We start from the raw sequence: 16,575 nt of genomic DNA, 5'->3' as shown, positions 1-16,575 counted from the left end.
ATAATGTGAATCTTGAGCTAGATCTGGATCACCTCCAAAATTTAATGGAGTCTTTCATGGCCTAATATGTATATGTGATGAAAATTTCCTCAAAATCTGTGAAGTAGTTTTGACGTAATCCTTCAACGCGTATATGAAGTGAAATCTTTATCAAGAATCCGGATTCAGATCCAGATCACCTCCAAAATTTTATGGAGTCTTCCATGGCCTAATATGTATCTGTGTTTAAAAATGTTGTCAAAATTCCTTAAGTGGTTTTGATGTAAACCTTCAAAGTGTATATAAAGTGAAACCTGATCCAGAATCCAGATCCGGATCAACTCCAAAATTTAATGCCTTCTTCCTTGGCCTAATATCTATCTGTGGTGAAAATGTCATCAAAATCCATGCAGTAGTTTTGAGGTAATCATGCTAACAGACAGATGTACAGACAGACAAATAAACGCAGGTCATTTTATTACATCCTTGGCAGACGTAATAAGGCTCACCTGTAAGTGTAAGTATCCTCAGGGATTGTTTAGGAATGAGCAATGAAAGATCTAAATTTGAGCATCAAACATCTCACCCAGTAGTTATCTCAAGGTATCAAATCAAATCAATTTTATTTATATAGCGCCAAATCACAACAAACAGTTGCCCCAAGGCGCTTTATATTGTAAGGCAAAAGCGATAGAATAATTACAGAAAAACCCCAACGGTCAAAACGACCCTCTATGAGCAAGCACTTGGCGACAGTGGGAAGGAAAAACTCCCTTTTAACAGGAAGAAACCTCCAGCAGAACCAGGCTCAGGGAGGGGCAGTCTTCTGCTAGGACTGGTTGGGGCTGAGGGGAGAGAATCAGGAAAAAGACATGCTGTGGAAGAGAGCAGAGATCAATCACTAATGATTAAAAGCAGAGTGGCGCATACAGAGTAAAAAGAGGTGAAAAAGAAACACTGGGTGCATCATGGGAACCCCCCATCAGTCTAACTCTATAGCAGCATAACTAAGGGATGGTTCAGGGTCACCTGATCCAGCCCTAACTATAAGCTTTTTCAAAAAGGAAAGTTTTAAGCTTAATCTTAAAAGTAGAGAGGGTGTCTGTCTCCCTAATCGGAATTGGGAGCTGGTTCCACAGGAGAGGAGCCTGAAAGCTGAAGGCTCTGCCTCCCATTCTACTCTTACAAACCCTAGGAATTACAAGTAAGCCTGCAGTCTGAGAGCGAAGCGCTCTATTGGGGTGATATGTTACTAAGAGGTCCCTAAGATAAGATGGGACCTGATTATTCAAAACCTTATAAGTAAGAAGAAGAATTTTAAATTCTATTCTGGAATTAACAGGGAGCCAATGAAGAGAGGCCAATATGGGTGAAATATGCTCTCTCCATCTAGTCCCCGTCAGTACTCTAGCTGCAGCATTTTGAATTAACTGAAGGCTTTTCAGGGAACTTTTAGGACAACCTGATAATAATGAATTACAGTAGTCCAGCCTAGAAGAAATAAATGCATGAATTAGCTTTTCAGCATCACTCTGAGACAAGACCTTTCTAATTTTAGAGATATTGCACAAATGCAAAAAAGCAGTCCTACATATTTGCTTAATATGCGCATTGAAGGACATATCCTGATCAAAAATGACTCCAAGATTTCTCACAGTATTACTGGAGGTCAGGGTAATGCCATCCAGAGTAAGGATCTGGTTAGACACCATGTTTCTAAGATTTGTGGGGCCAAGTACAATAACTTCAGTTTTATCTGAATTTAAAAGCAGGAAATTAGAGGTCATCCATGTCTTTATGTCTGAAAGACATTCCTGCAGTTTAACTAATTGGTGTGTGTTCTCTGGCTTCATGGATAGATAAAACTGGGTATCATCTGCGTAACAATGAAAATTTAAGCAATGCTTTCTAATAACACTGCCTAAGGGAAGCATGTATAAAGTGAATAAAATTGGTCCTAGCACAGAACCTTGTGGAACTCCATAATTAACCTTAGTCTGTGAAGAAGACTCCCCATTTACATGAACAAATTGTAATCTATTAGATAAATATGATTCAAACCACTGCAGCGCAGTGCCTTTAATACCTATGGCATGCTCTAATCTCTGTAATAAAATTTTATGGTCAACAGTATCAAAAGGTGCACTGAGGTCTAACAGGACAAGCACAGAGATGTGTCCACTGTCTGAGGCCATAAGATCATTTGTAACTTTCACAAATGCTGTTTCTGTACTATGATAAATTCTGTAACCTGACTGAAACTCTTCAAATAGATCATTCCTCTGCAGATGATCAGTTAGCTGTTTTACAACTACACTTTCAAGAATTTTTGAGAGAAAAGGAAGGTTGGAGATTGGCCTATAATTAGCTAAGATAGCTGGGTCAAGTGATGACTTTTTAAGTAATGGTTTAATTACTGCCACCTTAAAAGCCTGTGGTACATAGCCAACTAATAAAGATAGATCATATTTAAGATTGAAGCATTTACTAATGGTAGGGCTTCCTTGAGCAGCCTGGTAGGAATGGGGTCTAATAGACATGTTGATGGTTTGGAGGAAGTAACTAATGAAAATAACTCAGACAGAACAATCGGAGAGAAAGAGTCTAGCCAAATACCAGCATTACTGAAGGCAGCCGAACATAAATATATGTCTTTGGGATGGTTATGAATAATTTTTTCTCTAATAGTTAAAATTTTATTTGCAAAGAAAGTCATGAAGTCATTACTAGTTAAAGTTAAAGGAATACTCGGCTCAATAGAGCTCTTACTCTTTGTCAGCCTGGCTACAGTGCTGAAAAGAAACCTAGGGTTGTTCTTATTTTTCTTCAGTTAGTGATGAACAGTAAGATGTCCTAGCTTTACGGAGGGCTTTTTTATAGAGCAACAGACTCTTTTTCCAGGCTAAATGAAGATCTTCTAAATTAGTGAGATGCCATTTCCTCTCCAGCTTACGGGTTATCTGCTTTAAGCTGCGAGTTTGTGGGTTATACCACGGAGTCAGGCATTTCTGATTTAAGCCTCTCTTTTTCAGAGGAGCTACAGCATCCAAAGTTTTGCTCAATGAGGATGTAAAGCTATTGACGAGAAAATCTATCTCACTCACAGAGTTTAGGTAGCTACTCTGCACTGTGTTGGTATATGGCATTGAAGAACATAACAAAGAAGGAATCATATCCTTAAACCTAGTTACAGCGCTTTCAGAAAGACTTCTACTGCAATGAAACTTATTCCCCACTGCTGGGTAGTCCATTAAAGTAAATGTAAATGTTATTAAGAAATGATCAGACAACAGGGGGCTTTCAGGGAATACTGTTAAGTCTTCAATTTCTATGCCATATGTCAGAACAAGATCTAAAGTGCGGTTAAAATGGTGGGTGGGCTCATTTACATTTTGAGCAAAGCCAACTGAATCTAATAATCGATTAAATGCAGTGTTGAGGCTGTCATTCTCAGCATCTATGTGGATGTTAAAATCACCCACTATAATTATCTTATCTGAGCTAAGCACTAAGTCAGACAAATGGTCTGAAAATTCACAGAGAAACTCACAGTAACGACCAGGTGGACGATAGATAACAACAAATAAAACTGGTTTTTGAGACTTCCAATTTGGATGGACAAGACTAAGAGTCAAGCTTTCAAATGAATTAAAGCTCTGTCTGGGTCTTTGATTAATTAATAAGCTGGAGTGGAAGATTGCTGCTAATCTTCCTCCTTGACCCGTGCTATGAGCATTCTGACAGTTAGTGTGACTCGGGGGTGTTGACTCATTTAAACTAACATAATCATCCTGCTGTAACCAGGTTTCTGTAAGGCAGAATAAATCAATATGTTGATCAATTATTATATCATTTACTAACAGGGACTTAGAAGAGAGAGACCTAATGTTTAATAGACCACATTTAACTGTTTTAGTCTGTGGTGCAGTTGAAGGTGCTATATTATTTTTTCTTTTTGAATTTTTATGCTTAAATAGATTTTTACTGGTTATTGGTGGTCTAGGAGCAGGCACCGTCTCTACGGGGATGGGGTAATGAGGGGATGGCAGGGGGGGAGAAGCTGCAGAGAGGTGTGTAAGACTACAGCGAGAGCTGCTCCATCCAAAGTGGGATGGATGCCGTCTCTCCTAACAAGACCAGGTTTTCCCCAGAAGCTTTGCCAATTATCTATGAAGCCCACCTCATTTTTTTGGACACCACTCAGACAGCCAGCAATTCAAGGAGAACATGCGGCTAAACATGTCACTCCCGGTCCGATTGGGGAGGGGCCCAGAGAAAACTACAGAGTCCGACATTGTTTTTGCAAAGTTGCACACCGATTCAGTATTAATTTTAGTGACCTCCGATTGGCGTAACCGGGTGTCATTACTGCCGACGTGAATTACAATCTTACCAAATTTACACTTAGCCTTAGCCAGCAGTTTCAAATTTCCTTCAATGTCGCCTGCTCTGGCCCCCGGAAGACATTTGACTATGGTTGCTGGTGTCGCTAACTTCACATTTCTCAGGTATACTGGGTATACATAAAATACACAGGCAAAATACACCCTTAATTGGAGTAAGGAGGTATAGAATATGCGTGAATGAATAATCCTTACATTTAGTTTGTCCAGTTACTTAGGTGAGCTGAGAATGGATCTATTGTCATCCCTAAATGGTTTATGTGACATTTTTATTCAACCCGTTTAGCTATATTATTTTAGTTCAACTTCATTGTAGAAGGTAATTAGTAATTCAGTGGGTACACACAATTTCTGTAAGTAACTCCATAAAAATGACACCATGTTCAGTGCTGATATTTTGCGTGCTGGTCTCATGAACCTCCTCTTTTGGGACATGTTGACAGCTTTTAACATGCAACCATGGCATTAAAGACAGAAATGCCTATCAGGTGCTTTTGATGCCTTGTTGCTTAATCGCAGGGTCCTAGTGGCAACTGTTTATTTCTCCTGAAATATAATAGATGTCATAAAACCTCATCATACTTGGTATTGTGTGGTTGAAGTGTTGCAATATGTTTTGATATAAATACGTGGAAGGACTAAACCCTTGGTATAGCAGTGCTGAGTACTAATCTATTTTGTTAACTGTACACACTTTTCCTGGTATTTTTGTACTAGTTTTTGAATGTTTGCTTTCCTTTCAAAATATAGTAGAACAGTTATTTATTTCTTCTATTACTGTTACTAATGTCCAACTTTGTTTCTCAGTTAACTTTGTTGTATGTGGTGTGTAACAATCAGAGTTGTTGTGTGCAGTGATGTAACTGTGTGTGTACTCAGGTATGGCAGGAACCATCTACTACCTTACAGAGATGGCAAACCCTGAGCTGTCCTGTTTCCCTGCTTTTGAACTTTAACCTGCGAGGAGATGAGACTGGAGGATACTGAAGGAGGACGACAACTTCAGTCACACTTGGTCATGAGTTGTCACCGGACTGTTTGTTGTAAGATTCCGTGGATTTGTTGTTTTTCACAAAGAGCTGATGAGAAGATGATTCTCAAGCAAGGTTTGGGTTCCTGAATGTTGTCTTTGAAGCCGCCCCCTCCTCCTCCTGTCATTGGTGATATATTTGGTGTCCTCGCGCCCCGCAGCCAGCCAACACACAAAGCAACTGACTGATCCACTGAAGAGGGTGTGTGTGTGTGTGTGCTGGTGTTTCTCCGCATGTTCCCGCCGCCTCACATCCTGTTATTGCAGTGATTTCCTTCTCAGTTTGTGTGTGTGTGTGTGTGTGTGTGTGTGTGTGTGTGTGTGTGTGTGTGTGTGTGTGTGTGTGTGTGTGTGTGTGTGTGTGTGTGTGTGTGTGTGTGTGTGTGTGTGTGTGTGTGTGTGTGTGTGTGTGTGTGTGTGTGTGTGTGTGTGTCACAAACACATTTGTGTGTTCTGTAATAAAGTAGTAAAGTTTTGTGTAACTTTTGACAGATCTGTGACGTTTGTGAAGCAGCACAACCCAAACCACCCAGAACATTCTCTAAGTGGTGGCCAGTGAATGTTCACAGAACCTGTAAGAGCTCAGCATCAGACACATTTTATCTTCCACTGTGTGTTACCATGCTCCATCACCAGGGTGACAGTCTGTCAATTTGCTAGTTCCACTTATTTTCATCAAAATGAACACTTCTGCTAATAATCCAGACAACTACACCAGGTAAGGCAGTGTCAGCGGTCAGAACTGAACCCTGTTACGGCGCCACTGGGCTCTCTTTCTTCCATTGGTACTGACTTTAAAGGTGAAGTCCCTTTAGCTTTCCACAAAGCTAACAAAATTTACTTCATGTTATAATCTAGTTAGTATAAAGTACCTTTTTCTGTGGTATATGACAAAATTGCAGCTAATTTCATTGCTGTGTGTTTATTTTGGTGGGATTCTTTAGCAGTTATAGTGCGTTCACTCCATCAGAGCTCCAGGTGGCAGTGATTAAATTCAGAGCTAAAGTTAAAGGTGAAGGCGGGCTGCTAGCGGGCTTTGCAGAAGCAGCACTGAATGAGCAAGTTAAAGCCGTTTAAGCCTCTTTCACACCAGGCCAACATCGAGTTGCATAATACGGCATACAGACTACGCTGAGCTATGCAGCTCTACGCCGAGTTTAAGCAGCTGTAGACCGAGTTTTTGCTCCCCTATGCAGCAGTATCCTGAGGGGTACGCGAGGCGAACGCCAAAAATTAAACGTTTAATTTTTTTGGCATAGAGCACGGGACGTAGAAAGTACACAGTGTTTAAGCGAGTCTACACAACACTGCACTACTGTACACCAAGCCTCCAAAATTCTACACAACCCTTAGCCAAGATGAAAAATCATTTTAGGTTTTTATCAGTACAAACCTGTATTGTTAGATTTTATTCATCCCGCTGGACGTTGCTGGCAGTGAATCTTCAACAGCACAGAAGAAGAAGAGGCGGGCCAAGCGTACATGTTCAGAGGACATGTCCTCTGGCCACTCCTCACGGACGTTTCGCGCACGACCGCCGGATGCAGCTCCATTTTGCTTTCACCTCCTCACGTTCTCTCACAATTGTGGCACATTAAATAAAGTCCATTAACTCCTGGAAATATGTAGAGTAGTGTTCAGAATAATAGTAGTGCTATGTGACTAAAAAGATTAATCCAGGTTTTGAGTATATTTCTTATTGTTACATGGGAAACAAGGTACCAGTAGATTCTCACAAATCCAACAAGACCAAGCATTCATGATATGCACACTCTTAAGGGTATGAAATTGGGCTATTAGTAAAAAAAAAAAAAAAAGTAGAAAAGGGGGTGTTCACAATAATAGTAGCATCTGCTGTTGATGCTACAAACTCAAAACTATTATATTCAAACTGCTTTTTTAGCAATCCTGTGAATCACTAAACTAGTATTTAGTTGTATAACCACAGTTTTTCATGATTTCTTCACATCTGCGAGGCATTAATTACTGGTGTGCTTGGGGTCATTGTCTTGTTGAAACATCCATTTCAAGGGCATGTCCTCTTCAGCATAAGGCAACATGACCTCTTCAAGTATTTTGACATATCCAAACTGATCCATGATACCTGGTATGCAATATAGGCCCAACACCATAGTAGGAGAAACATGCCCATATCATGATGCTTGCACCACCATGCTTCACTGTCTTCACTGTGAACTGTGGCTTGAATTCAGAGTTTGGGGGTCGTCTCACAAACTGTCTGCGGCCCTTGGACCCAAAAAGAACAATTTTACTCTCATCAGTCCACAAAATATTCTCCATTTCTCTTTGGGCCAGTTGATGTGTTCTTTGGCAAATTGTAACCTCTTCTGCACGTCTTTTATTTAACAGAGGGACTTTGTGGGGAATTCTTGCAAATAAATTAGCTTCACACAAGCGTCTTCTAACGGTCACAGCACTTACAGGTAACTCCAGACTGTCTTTGATCATCCTGGAGCTGATCAGTGGGTGAGCCTTTGCCATTCTGGTTATTCTTCTATCCATTTTGATGGTTGTTTTCCGTTTTCTTCCACGCATCTCTGTTTTGTTTTTTTTGTTTTTTTGTCCATGTTAAAGCATTGGAGATCATTGTAGATGAACAGCCTATAATTTTTTGCACCTGCGTATAAGTTTTCCCCTCTCCAATCAACTTTTTAATCAAACTACGCTGTTCTTCTGAACAATGTCTTGAACGTCCCATTTTCCTCAGGCTTTCAAAGAGAAAAGCATGTTCAACAGGTGCTGGCTTCATCCTTAAATAGGAGACACCTGATTCACACCTGTTTGTTTCACAAAATTGACGAACTTACTGACTGAATGCCACACTACTATTATTGTGAACACTACTGTATTCTGACTTTTTCCCAATGTATCAAATCCATCTATGTGTCTAGGGAGTCTGTAGCATCATGGAGCCAAGGTTTCCCCCCTGTATGCAAGATTAATTTTTTTTTCCTCTTTCTCCCTGCCTGCAACTTACGCAGCCATTGGCGCATACTAGATACGCAGCACAATGCAACTCTACACAGGCCCAGTGTCGCAGACCGAACAGTCCCCTTTAAAAATTGGTCCGCCCTGACTTCACCGCGCATGCAGTTGGTTGAAATAAAAGGATTAATAAATGGAATAGTTTTGACTGTGTTGAATGCTTGGTCTCCAAAGTAAAGGTCAAACAAGTTCAATGTCCATTGGATTTCATGACGTGTGACATATGTTATTTTCATTTATTTTTATCATATGTTACCCTGTAACATGATAACTAAGCATGACAGATGGTGCAAACTATTCCTTCTTAAAATGCAATTAACTCAACCAATAATTTGCATCTTTTTTTTTTTTTTTTTTTACCAACATTTGAGCAACTTTAACTTTTGACCCCTGTACAAACTGAAACTGACATTTGTCACCATTTTTGCTGTTTTTATCCTATAACTCCATGGAATTCAGTCATAGATAGTCCAAACTATACTGTTTTATAATCGTTATGATCAGACAATTAATGTGGTATAGTTTTTATAATATTTTCAACATGATTGGAGCATTTTTAAACTTTTAACTCCTGTGTAATTCTTTACTGCCCCCCTAGTTCATTAGAGGTCAGCTCCAGGATAGCTCTATATCTGAAAATAAAGAGTTAGTTTAGAATATGTGTGCCAAATTCCATGCTTTTATCACTAAATGAACAATTTTTATGGAAATTTTAGCTAAGTTGCCCCACTATTAAAAACTGTTTTTGCACTAGTGCTGCCAGCTGTTGATGAAAAAAGGAAATGGAGGCATTACTTTTCATTCAGCCCTCGTATATAGGTGCATGTCTAATGGCCTTGCTCAAATGAAATACTTTAAAACTCACTGTTTGGTGAAGCTGTTGAAGCTAGACAAAGCTGTGCAGCTACATCACAAACCAGCAGGTTCTCGTTTTGAAATGCTTACTTTAAGATTCCAAGGAGTGTCTCACTAATCTTTGATTCAAGTTATGTGATGTCATGTATTGACTGCAAAAGTGCACTGATTAAGTCAAAAGTAGCTTTAAGTTGGACTTGGAACATAAAAACTGTGGCATTCATCAGCATTCCAAGAAATTTTTTTCATATTGAGTGGTGGTGGGTGAGTGAAACGCCTGCACTGACCATCCAGTCGAATCTATTGTCCAATAAAATTACACATAAAAAAACGATGAAATGATGGCAATAGGTTTGGAACACACAAAGCTGTGTTCCTGAGGGAAAGTTCAACACTTAAGGTAAAACAGCCTCAGGTGACATGAGGCCTTCCATAGACTTTCATATGATCGGTGACCCAACCAGGAAGTGGACTTTAACTAACCAAAATGAAATGAAATTTTTTTTTAAAAACTGAAGTGTTTGAACACATTTAAATGAATGAATGAATGCGTTTTATTCAGCATGCACATAAACAAAATACAAACATAAAAATCTCTTACTAACATAACAAATCAAAAAAAGAAAATACAACAATAACTAAAATGATTTCCCAATTTGGTGCGGCCGAAAGGGCATGGGCTGAAGCAAAAGCTTATAACCGCCCACCCCATACACCAGTTACTATACACATTTAAATACACTCAAAACGAGGTAACAATCAGAAAATAACATAACTGAACATAACAGTCAGTAATATGATGTACAAATAAAGAAAAAAGAACCACAAAAACAATTAGCCTAATATACTATAGTAAGAAATTGCGTTGTTTTTATAGAGCCTTTTAACACCTACCAATGTACCACATGATTTAATGCTATCAGAACAATTATTCCAAATTCTAACACCTCTGTTTGTGTTTTGGGTCAAGGGTGAACTCCACAAAACCTGAATATTTTTGGACACATTAGGGAGAAAAACTGTGAACAATAACAGATGATGTTGATGTAGATGTTGATATCATAGATGTTGATATCACTATTAGTCAGTCCCTGGTAACCAGATAACCTCTGAACAAAGGAAATACTTCAACCTTGCCAGTTCTAAAACATGACATCAACTAAATGTGCCAAATAATAAAAACATTTATTCACAAAACGTTTTCATTTTAATTTCCTGCACTTTCAGTTAAAATCATTATAGATAATAATTTATTAGCATAATTTATTAGCACCCTTGAAAAATGTCAGCTGCCTATTTTATAAACACTACCCAATCGAGAACCCGTGGATCCCCACGCGTAATGCGCTAGTACTAATTTTTTCTTTTGGCAAAATTTTGAGGAGGTGATACCCTCTAATGACCAGCCACCACTGACTAGCTTCATTCATTCATTCATTCATTTTCTACCGCTTAGTCCATTTAAGGGTCGCGGGGGGCTGGAGCCTATCCCAGCATCAATAGAGCGCAAGGCGGGGTACACCCAGGACAGGACGCCAGTCTGTCGCAGGGCCACAAACAGACAAACAAACACAGACGCACCCACACACACACCTACGGACAATTTAAAGATTCCAATCCACCTAACCCGCATGTCTTTGGATCAGGGAGGAAACCGGAGCACCCGGAGGAAACCCACGCAAACACAGGGAGAACATGCAAACTCCACACAGAAAGTCCAGGGGGATTGAACCCATGACCTTCTCGCAGTGAGGCAACAGTGCTAACCACTAAGCCACCGTGCTGCCTTCATTCAATCATTCATTTTCAAAAACCCACTTTTTCCAGTTCAGGGTGACAGTTTAGCTGGAGCCTGTCCCAGCGGTCACTGGGTGAGAGGCAGGGTACACCTCTCACCCTGGTACGCCTGTGTGTCGCAGGACCCCTGACTATATTATTTGTGTTTTAAAAAGAGAATGTGACAGCAGAAAAGTGTGACCTTGAAATGAACAAGATTCTGAAATGAGCTTTGTGATGGGTAAAAATTGATGAAATGTTTATCAGTGGAGTCCAGTTGTTTCTAATGTAAAGCTGCTAATAGTCATCTGTAAATATTTGCCATTAAATTGCTGTTTTTAGAGCCAAGCTGTAATCAAAATAAAAGTAACTTACAATGTGGCTTTATATGAACACTGTAAAATGAAGATTGTTTTATGAACTGTGTGACTGTGTGTGTAAAGATGACGATTTGGTTTTATTCTCTTTTTACTGTGACGGAATTCTGTATTGTTCTGATAGTCACAGGTTGTTACCATGGCAACTGTCTTCACTCACAGCTCCAGTGACAGTATACTTTAACCATATTTCCAATATTAATGTTTTTGTCATTAGGACCTATAATTTAACAATGTAGTGCGCATAAACCCACCCCGACAGCACTCAGTCGTCCCCACCACACTTAAATGTCAATAATCCCGACAGCACATGAATGCAGCACACAAAGGCCTAACTCTCCCTCAGATCTTATGATCTTATGAATGTCTCTGCATGAAAATAATGTCACATGGAAAAACAAGTGCTTTTTAAAAATGGGCACATGTGTTACCATGACAGTGTTTGCTTGTTATAGTGTCAGTTATTGGTGATTCTATTCCTGGTTCCCATAGTGATGACTGTTGGAGTTATTCTGTAGATACACTGTTTTATTTTATCATGCATGTTTTGTGTTCTCTGCTCTGGTAGAATGTAGTTCTCTCTGCTCTGATAAAGTGTACTGTACTGATGTGATGGGTGAAGGTTACTTAAGATATGTGACATGAAGTGTTTCTGCAAGTTGTGGTATCTCTGTGTGCACGCTAAGCTCTTTTTCAGGATATGTGAAGATGACCCAGGCAGAATGCAGCCGTAAGCGGAGCAGTGAGATAAAGAATAGAGAATTGAATGTTCCAACCACAGTGTGATTATGATACATTAGTCCTTATGCCAGAAGAAGTGTGATTAATCGATAGATGTCTTAAACACATCTTAATCGAGCCCAAGATTAAAAAGGTTCTGAACGTCCTGAATGTATTGTGCAATCAGCGGTTCTGCGGCAACAGCTCACGCGCTATCACTCCTCCCCTTAGGAGCTGTACCGCCCATGTATGTAGGGAAGTCCTTAATAAAAAGAGCGGGAGCGCAGGCCAGACTTTAGTGTAGCTTTGGTGTACAGCCTGACTGCACTCCTCGCGAGCTAAAATTGACATTCTGTCTCACTGGTGTTTCTTGACTCTGTTTGTCTTATCAAGGTTTTAAGAATGTTTGGAGGCGAAAATACCCAACATTGACTGGGGGCTACGTCCGGGATCTCAACAACACCGGAGGTGTCCGGCGGAGGTCGTCAAGTCCAGACGAAAATCCTTGGCCAAGGTCCGATCGATTGATCGTGTCTGCAATTGTCGACCGCCGTTGGCATCGTCTGGTTGACGAGATTTTCCCGAAGAAGACAGACAGGAGGTCGAGTCAGTGAGTAGAATTTCTTTGTAACAGTACTGAGTGAGTGGTGATCAGATCACATAAACAGTTAAATTCCGCAAGCGATGGCGTAGAATCGTCTGTTAATGAAACACAGTTAAATTCTGCGAGGAGGTCGGACTCCTCTACGATGGCGAGGAACGCACGTAGTTAAATTCCGAAGGAGGGTGCGGACTCCTCTGTTTATATACATGTACCGGTAGGGAATAAAAGTGTGAAAGTCACGGTTAAACAGAGAAATAAGTGCACAGTGAAAAGGCAGTTAAACGTCGCAGGGATGGTGGACTCCCCTAATGCAGGACATTAGTTAAATTCCACGGGAGGGCGAGCTCCCCTGGCCTAAGAATACGCGTACGGTTATTAAAAGTGTTTCTATGTATTTGTGTAAATAAAATAACTGTGTGTGAGTGTAATAAAGGTGACTGAGTGAGAGTGTGGAGTCACTTCGACTCCCCTCTATGAAAATCTCACAGGAAAGTAAGTAGTAAGTTTTGAGAAGAAGCAAAGGCAAGGCCTTCCCGTGCCCTCCGGGGTGGCGAAAGGGAACGCACTTCTCAGAATAGTTGATTACTACCCTGTGATTGTAACAACACCAGTGGATTAGGACCCTGTAGGGGCAAAACCATCACTGGTCTAAAACGTTCTGAAAACACAAAATGGGAAAATCTAACAGTAAAAATGAGAGACCTAAGTCCCGGGACGATCTAAAAACAAAAGATTGGATATACATGAATAAAATTGATCCAAATTCAACAAAACACTTAGATAAGTGGATAAAAGATCATGGATTTGATGGATGCCTGCAGAAAGAGTCATTAACTAAACTAAAGAACAGTATTGAGAAAAAGTGTGGAACAAGTGAAAAAAAAAAAAAGGAAAAAAAGAAGGTCAAGGTGAAATTGTAGCATGGGAAAGAGAAGTTGAGAAACGAAAGAAGGGCCTTAGAGAAGCAAAGGAAAGACAGAAAGAAACAGTAAATGATAAGAAAGAGCAGGGGAACGTGATGTTTCACAGACAAGAAGATAATGAGACAGGGCCTGCGGCTCCAAAAGTAGAAATGGTAGTAAAATTGGATACTACAAAACACAGTCAGCCAGAAGCTGAAATAAAGGAGAATAAACTCTATCCAGATTTACCACAGGGACAACCCCCATCATATGTAGACCCTACACAACACGTCATGAGAACACGATCCAAAACACCAAAAGATGAAGAAAAACAACCTGGACCATCAGCCCCACCGGCTGATCAGGAACCAGGTGGATCAGGAGTCTATCCAATGATTCATGTGGCAAATCCACATACGTCAGGACCAAGAACTATTCTTGTGTACCGAACTTGGACACAAGCAGACGTTAACGCAGCTGTGGAAGGTGTAACTCCCCCACGAGAAGATGTAGCCCAGTACATTATTGACGTAACCGCTTTGGTTAAATCCTACAATCTTAGAGGGGATGAAGTTCAACAAGTCATAATGGCAACTGTGACAAAGGATTGGGCTGATGTAAAAGGAGATTGGGATCCTGCAGAGGCAGACCACACTCCATTAGCCCATGATAGTCAGGAATCGGAAGATCGATTGGCCGCACTACTGCTGAGAATTAAGCAGAAATACCAGCAGAAGTCAAATTACACAGAAATAAATCGCACAAAACAGAAAGATGATGAACCATTCGAAGACTATCGACATCAAATGGAAAAAGTTTTTAAAGTGCACAGTGGTCTTCTACCACTGAAAAATGATAGCATGTATGAACAACAATTGAAAAATGCACTCCATGCCAACTCCAGATCAGATATCCGAGCATGGGTAGACAAACACATGATAACGCTCCCAACAGCTGGGTTACAAGGGTATGTAGACCACGCCATACACGCAGAAAGAAATCTGAAAACAAAAAAGGCAGCCCGCTACTGTATATACAAATTTGGCCCAGGCCTGGCAGTGCTCTTTGGATCTGTCGGAATTGAGACAAACTGAACAATTATTGGAGGAAGGTCTGATGACCTGTGAAAACAGAGAACATGTAGTAATGATGTCACCTAAAGATCTACACATAACTATGCTATTCACTCCACGAAAGGATGAAAGGTATGGAGCAGGATTTCTGAAAATTCCATCAGAATTACAGACAGTAGCACACCTATACACAGACAGAAAAACCACCTCTGTGTGTAGTGTAGTGCTGACCCAAAGTGCAGACAAATGGTACAGAGGAAAACCTGAGGCTGTGCCGCATATTTCACTGATAAGGGCAGACACTCAGTCCTGGAAGGACCTTAGAAGAATTGCTAAAATAGCTGAGGAAGCAACTGATTGGCATGAAGCAGTTGCAATGTCGGTGTGGGATTTCAGTCCATCCACAGGCTTGTATCGGAAATACAAGTTTGTAAGTGCTTGGACGACACCGGTGATACATGAAGTAGATCTGGATGATTGAAATTTAACAACATCTGTGTTGTTGACACAGGAAGATGAGACTTTATTGGCCAAACTGCCTCCTCATCTCTGGGTGAATGCACCCACAGATGTAGGACTGTTGGAAAATATTCCGCCAGTCAAAATTAAGCCACGATCTGATTGGAGACCACGGATCGAACAATATCCATTAAAACCTGAAGCAGAAAATGGAAATGATGACTTTTCTAGGTATCTGTAATTATTGCAGAGCCTGGATTCCATGTTATGCAGAGATGGTGCAGAAATTGCAGGATTTAATACACTCTATACCAATGGATATGACTGACAAAATACAGTGGAATAAAGAAGCTGAAGAACAGTTTACAGCTCTTAAACAAGAACTTGTGAGTTCCACAGTATTATCTCTGCCCAATTATGCCAAGCCATTCACTCTCATGGTGGACACAAAACGGGGATTCATGTGTGCAGTCTTGCTACAACAACATGGTAATAAAAATAAACCAGTTGGCTATTATTCCAAACGTTTGGATACATTCTTATCGCCTGCCAGGCAGACAATGAACCATTAATAGATTCTGACCTTTTATTGGATATGCAAAAACAGGCACCAGCGCAGGAACGACATTTGTGGTTGAAAAATGGGGCAACCCCAAACCCCAAAGGACTTTATTGTATACATAACAAACCCATCCTACCCAAAAGCTTATTCAAAGCAGCTGCAATTGCGACACATGGGTGTGTCGACAGGGGGGATGGTATATATGGTAGACCAATACTTTACTACCTATGGATTTAATTTATACTCAAAAAATTTTTGTAAAGCCTGTGTTACCTGATTGAAACACAACCCACAGGGAAGTATAAGACCCCGGAGAGGGCAATTCCCAAAACCACAGTATCCTTTTCAAATTGTTCATATGGACTTTATTGAACTAAATCGATGTGGACCTTATCAATACTGTCTAGTATTAATTGATGCCTTTTCAAAATGGGTAGAAATTGTTCCATCACAAAAAGCAGATGCTTTAACAGTAGCAAAAGCACTGTGTAAGACAATTATTCCGTATTATGGAATACCAGAGACATTGTACAGTGATAATGGAACACATTTTGTAAATGAAGTTGTACAAAGAGTAGCAGAACACATGAAAATTAAGTTAAAACATCATTGTGCTTACCACCCACAAAGTGCAGGATTAGTGGAAAGGACAAAGGGCACAATAAAAATAAGATTAAGGAAATGTATAGAAGAGACAAAATGAACCTGGATTGAATGTTTGGACCTAGTAAAATTGTATATGAGAATAACACCAACACCATCAGGTTTAACACCATTTGAGATACTTTATGGACGACCATATCGTCTACCAATTTTGACATGGATACTA

General features: G+C 40.2%; 1 protein-coding gene and 1 long non-coding RNA gene across 3 annotated transcripts in view; one reads left to right on the top strand and one right to left on the bottom strand.

Annotated features, from left to right (window-relative positions):
• lancl2 (LanC lantibiotic synthetase component C-like 2 (bacterial)) overlaps window positions 1-5,547 on the top strand; it is a 170,497-nt gene extending 164,950 nt beyond the window's left edge. For both annotated transcript variants that reach the window (XM_034173032.1, XM_034173042.1), the window contains one exon: window positions 5,262-5,547. In XM_034173032.1, the coding sequence (XP_034028923.1) occupies window positions 5,262-5,338 (77 nt within the window). In that variant the 3' untranslated portion in view covers window positions 5,339-5,547. The remainder of the gene's footprint in view (window positions 1-5,261) is intronic.
• Window positions 5,548-6,219: 672 nt separating this feature from the next.
• Window positions 6,220-15,524, bottom strand: LOC117512822. Its single transcript, XR_004561389.1, has 3 exons — window positions 15,514-15,524; window positions 11,196-11,201; window positions 6,220-6,350 (listed from the first exon to the last, which is right to left on the bottom strand). It is a non-coding gene; the product is annotated as an uncharacterized LOC117512822 (long non-coding RNA).
• Between the last annotated feature and the right edge of the window lie 1,051 nt (window positions 15,525-16,575).

This window comes from Thalassophryne amazonica, chromosome 1, assembly GCF_902500255.1.
Source record: "Thalassophryne amazonica chromosome 1, fThaAma1.1, whole genome shotgun sequence".
Taxonomy (NCBI): Eukaryota; Metazoa; Chordata; class Actinopteri; order Batrachoidiformes; family Batrachoididae; genus Thalassophryne; species Thalassophryne amazonica.
The sequence above is the reverse complement of the archived record's forward strand: the minus strand, read 5'-3'. Positions and strand labels throughout refer to the sequence as shown.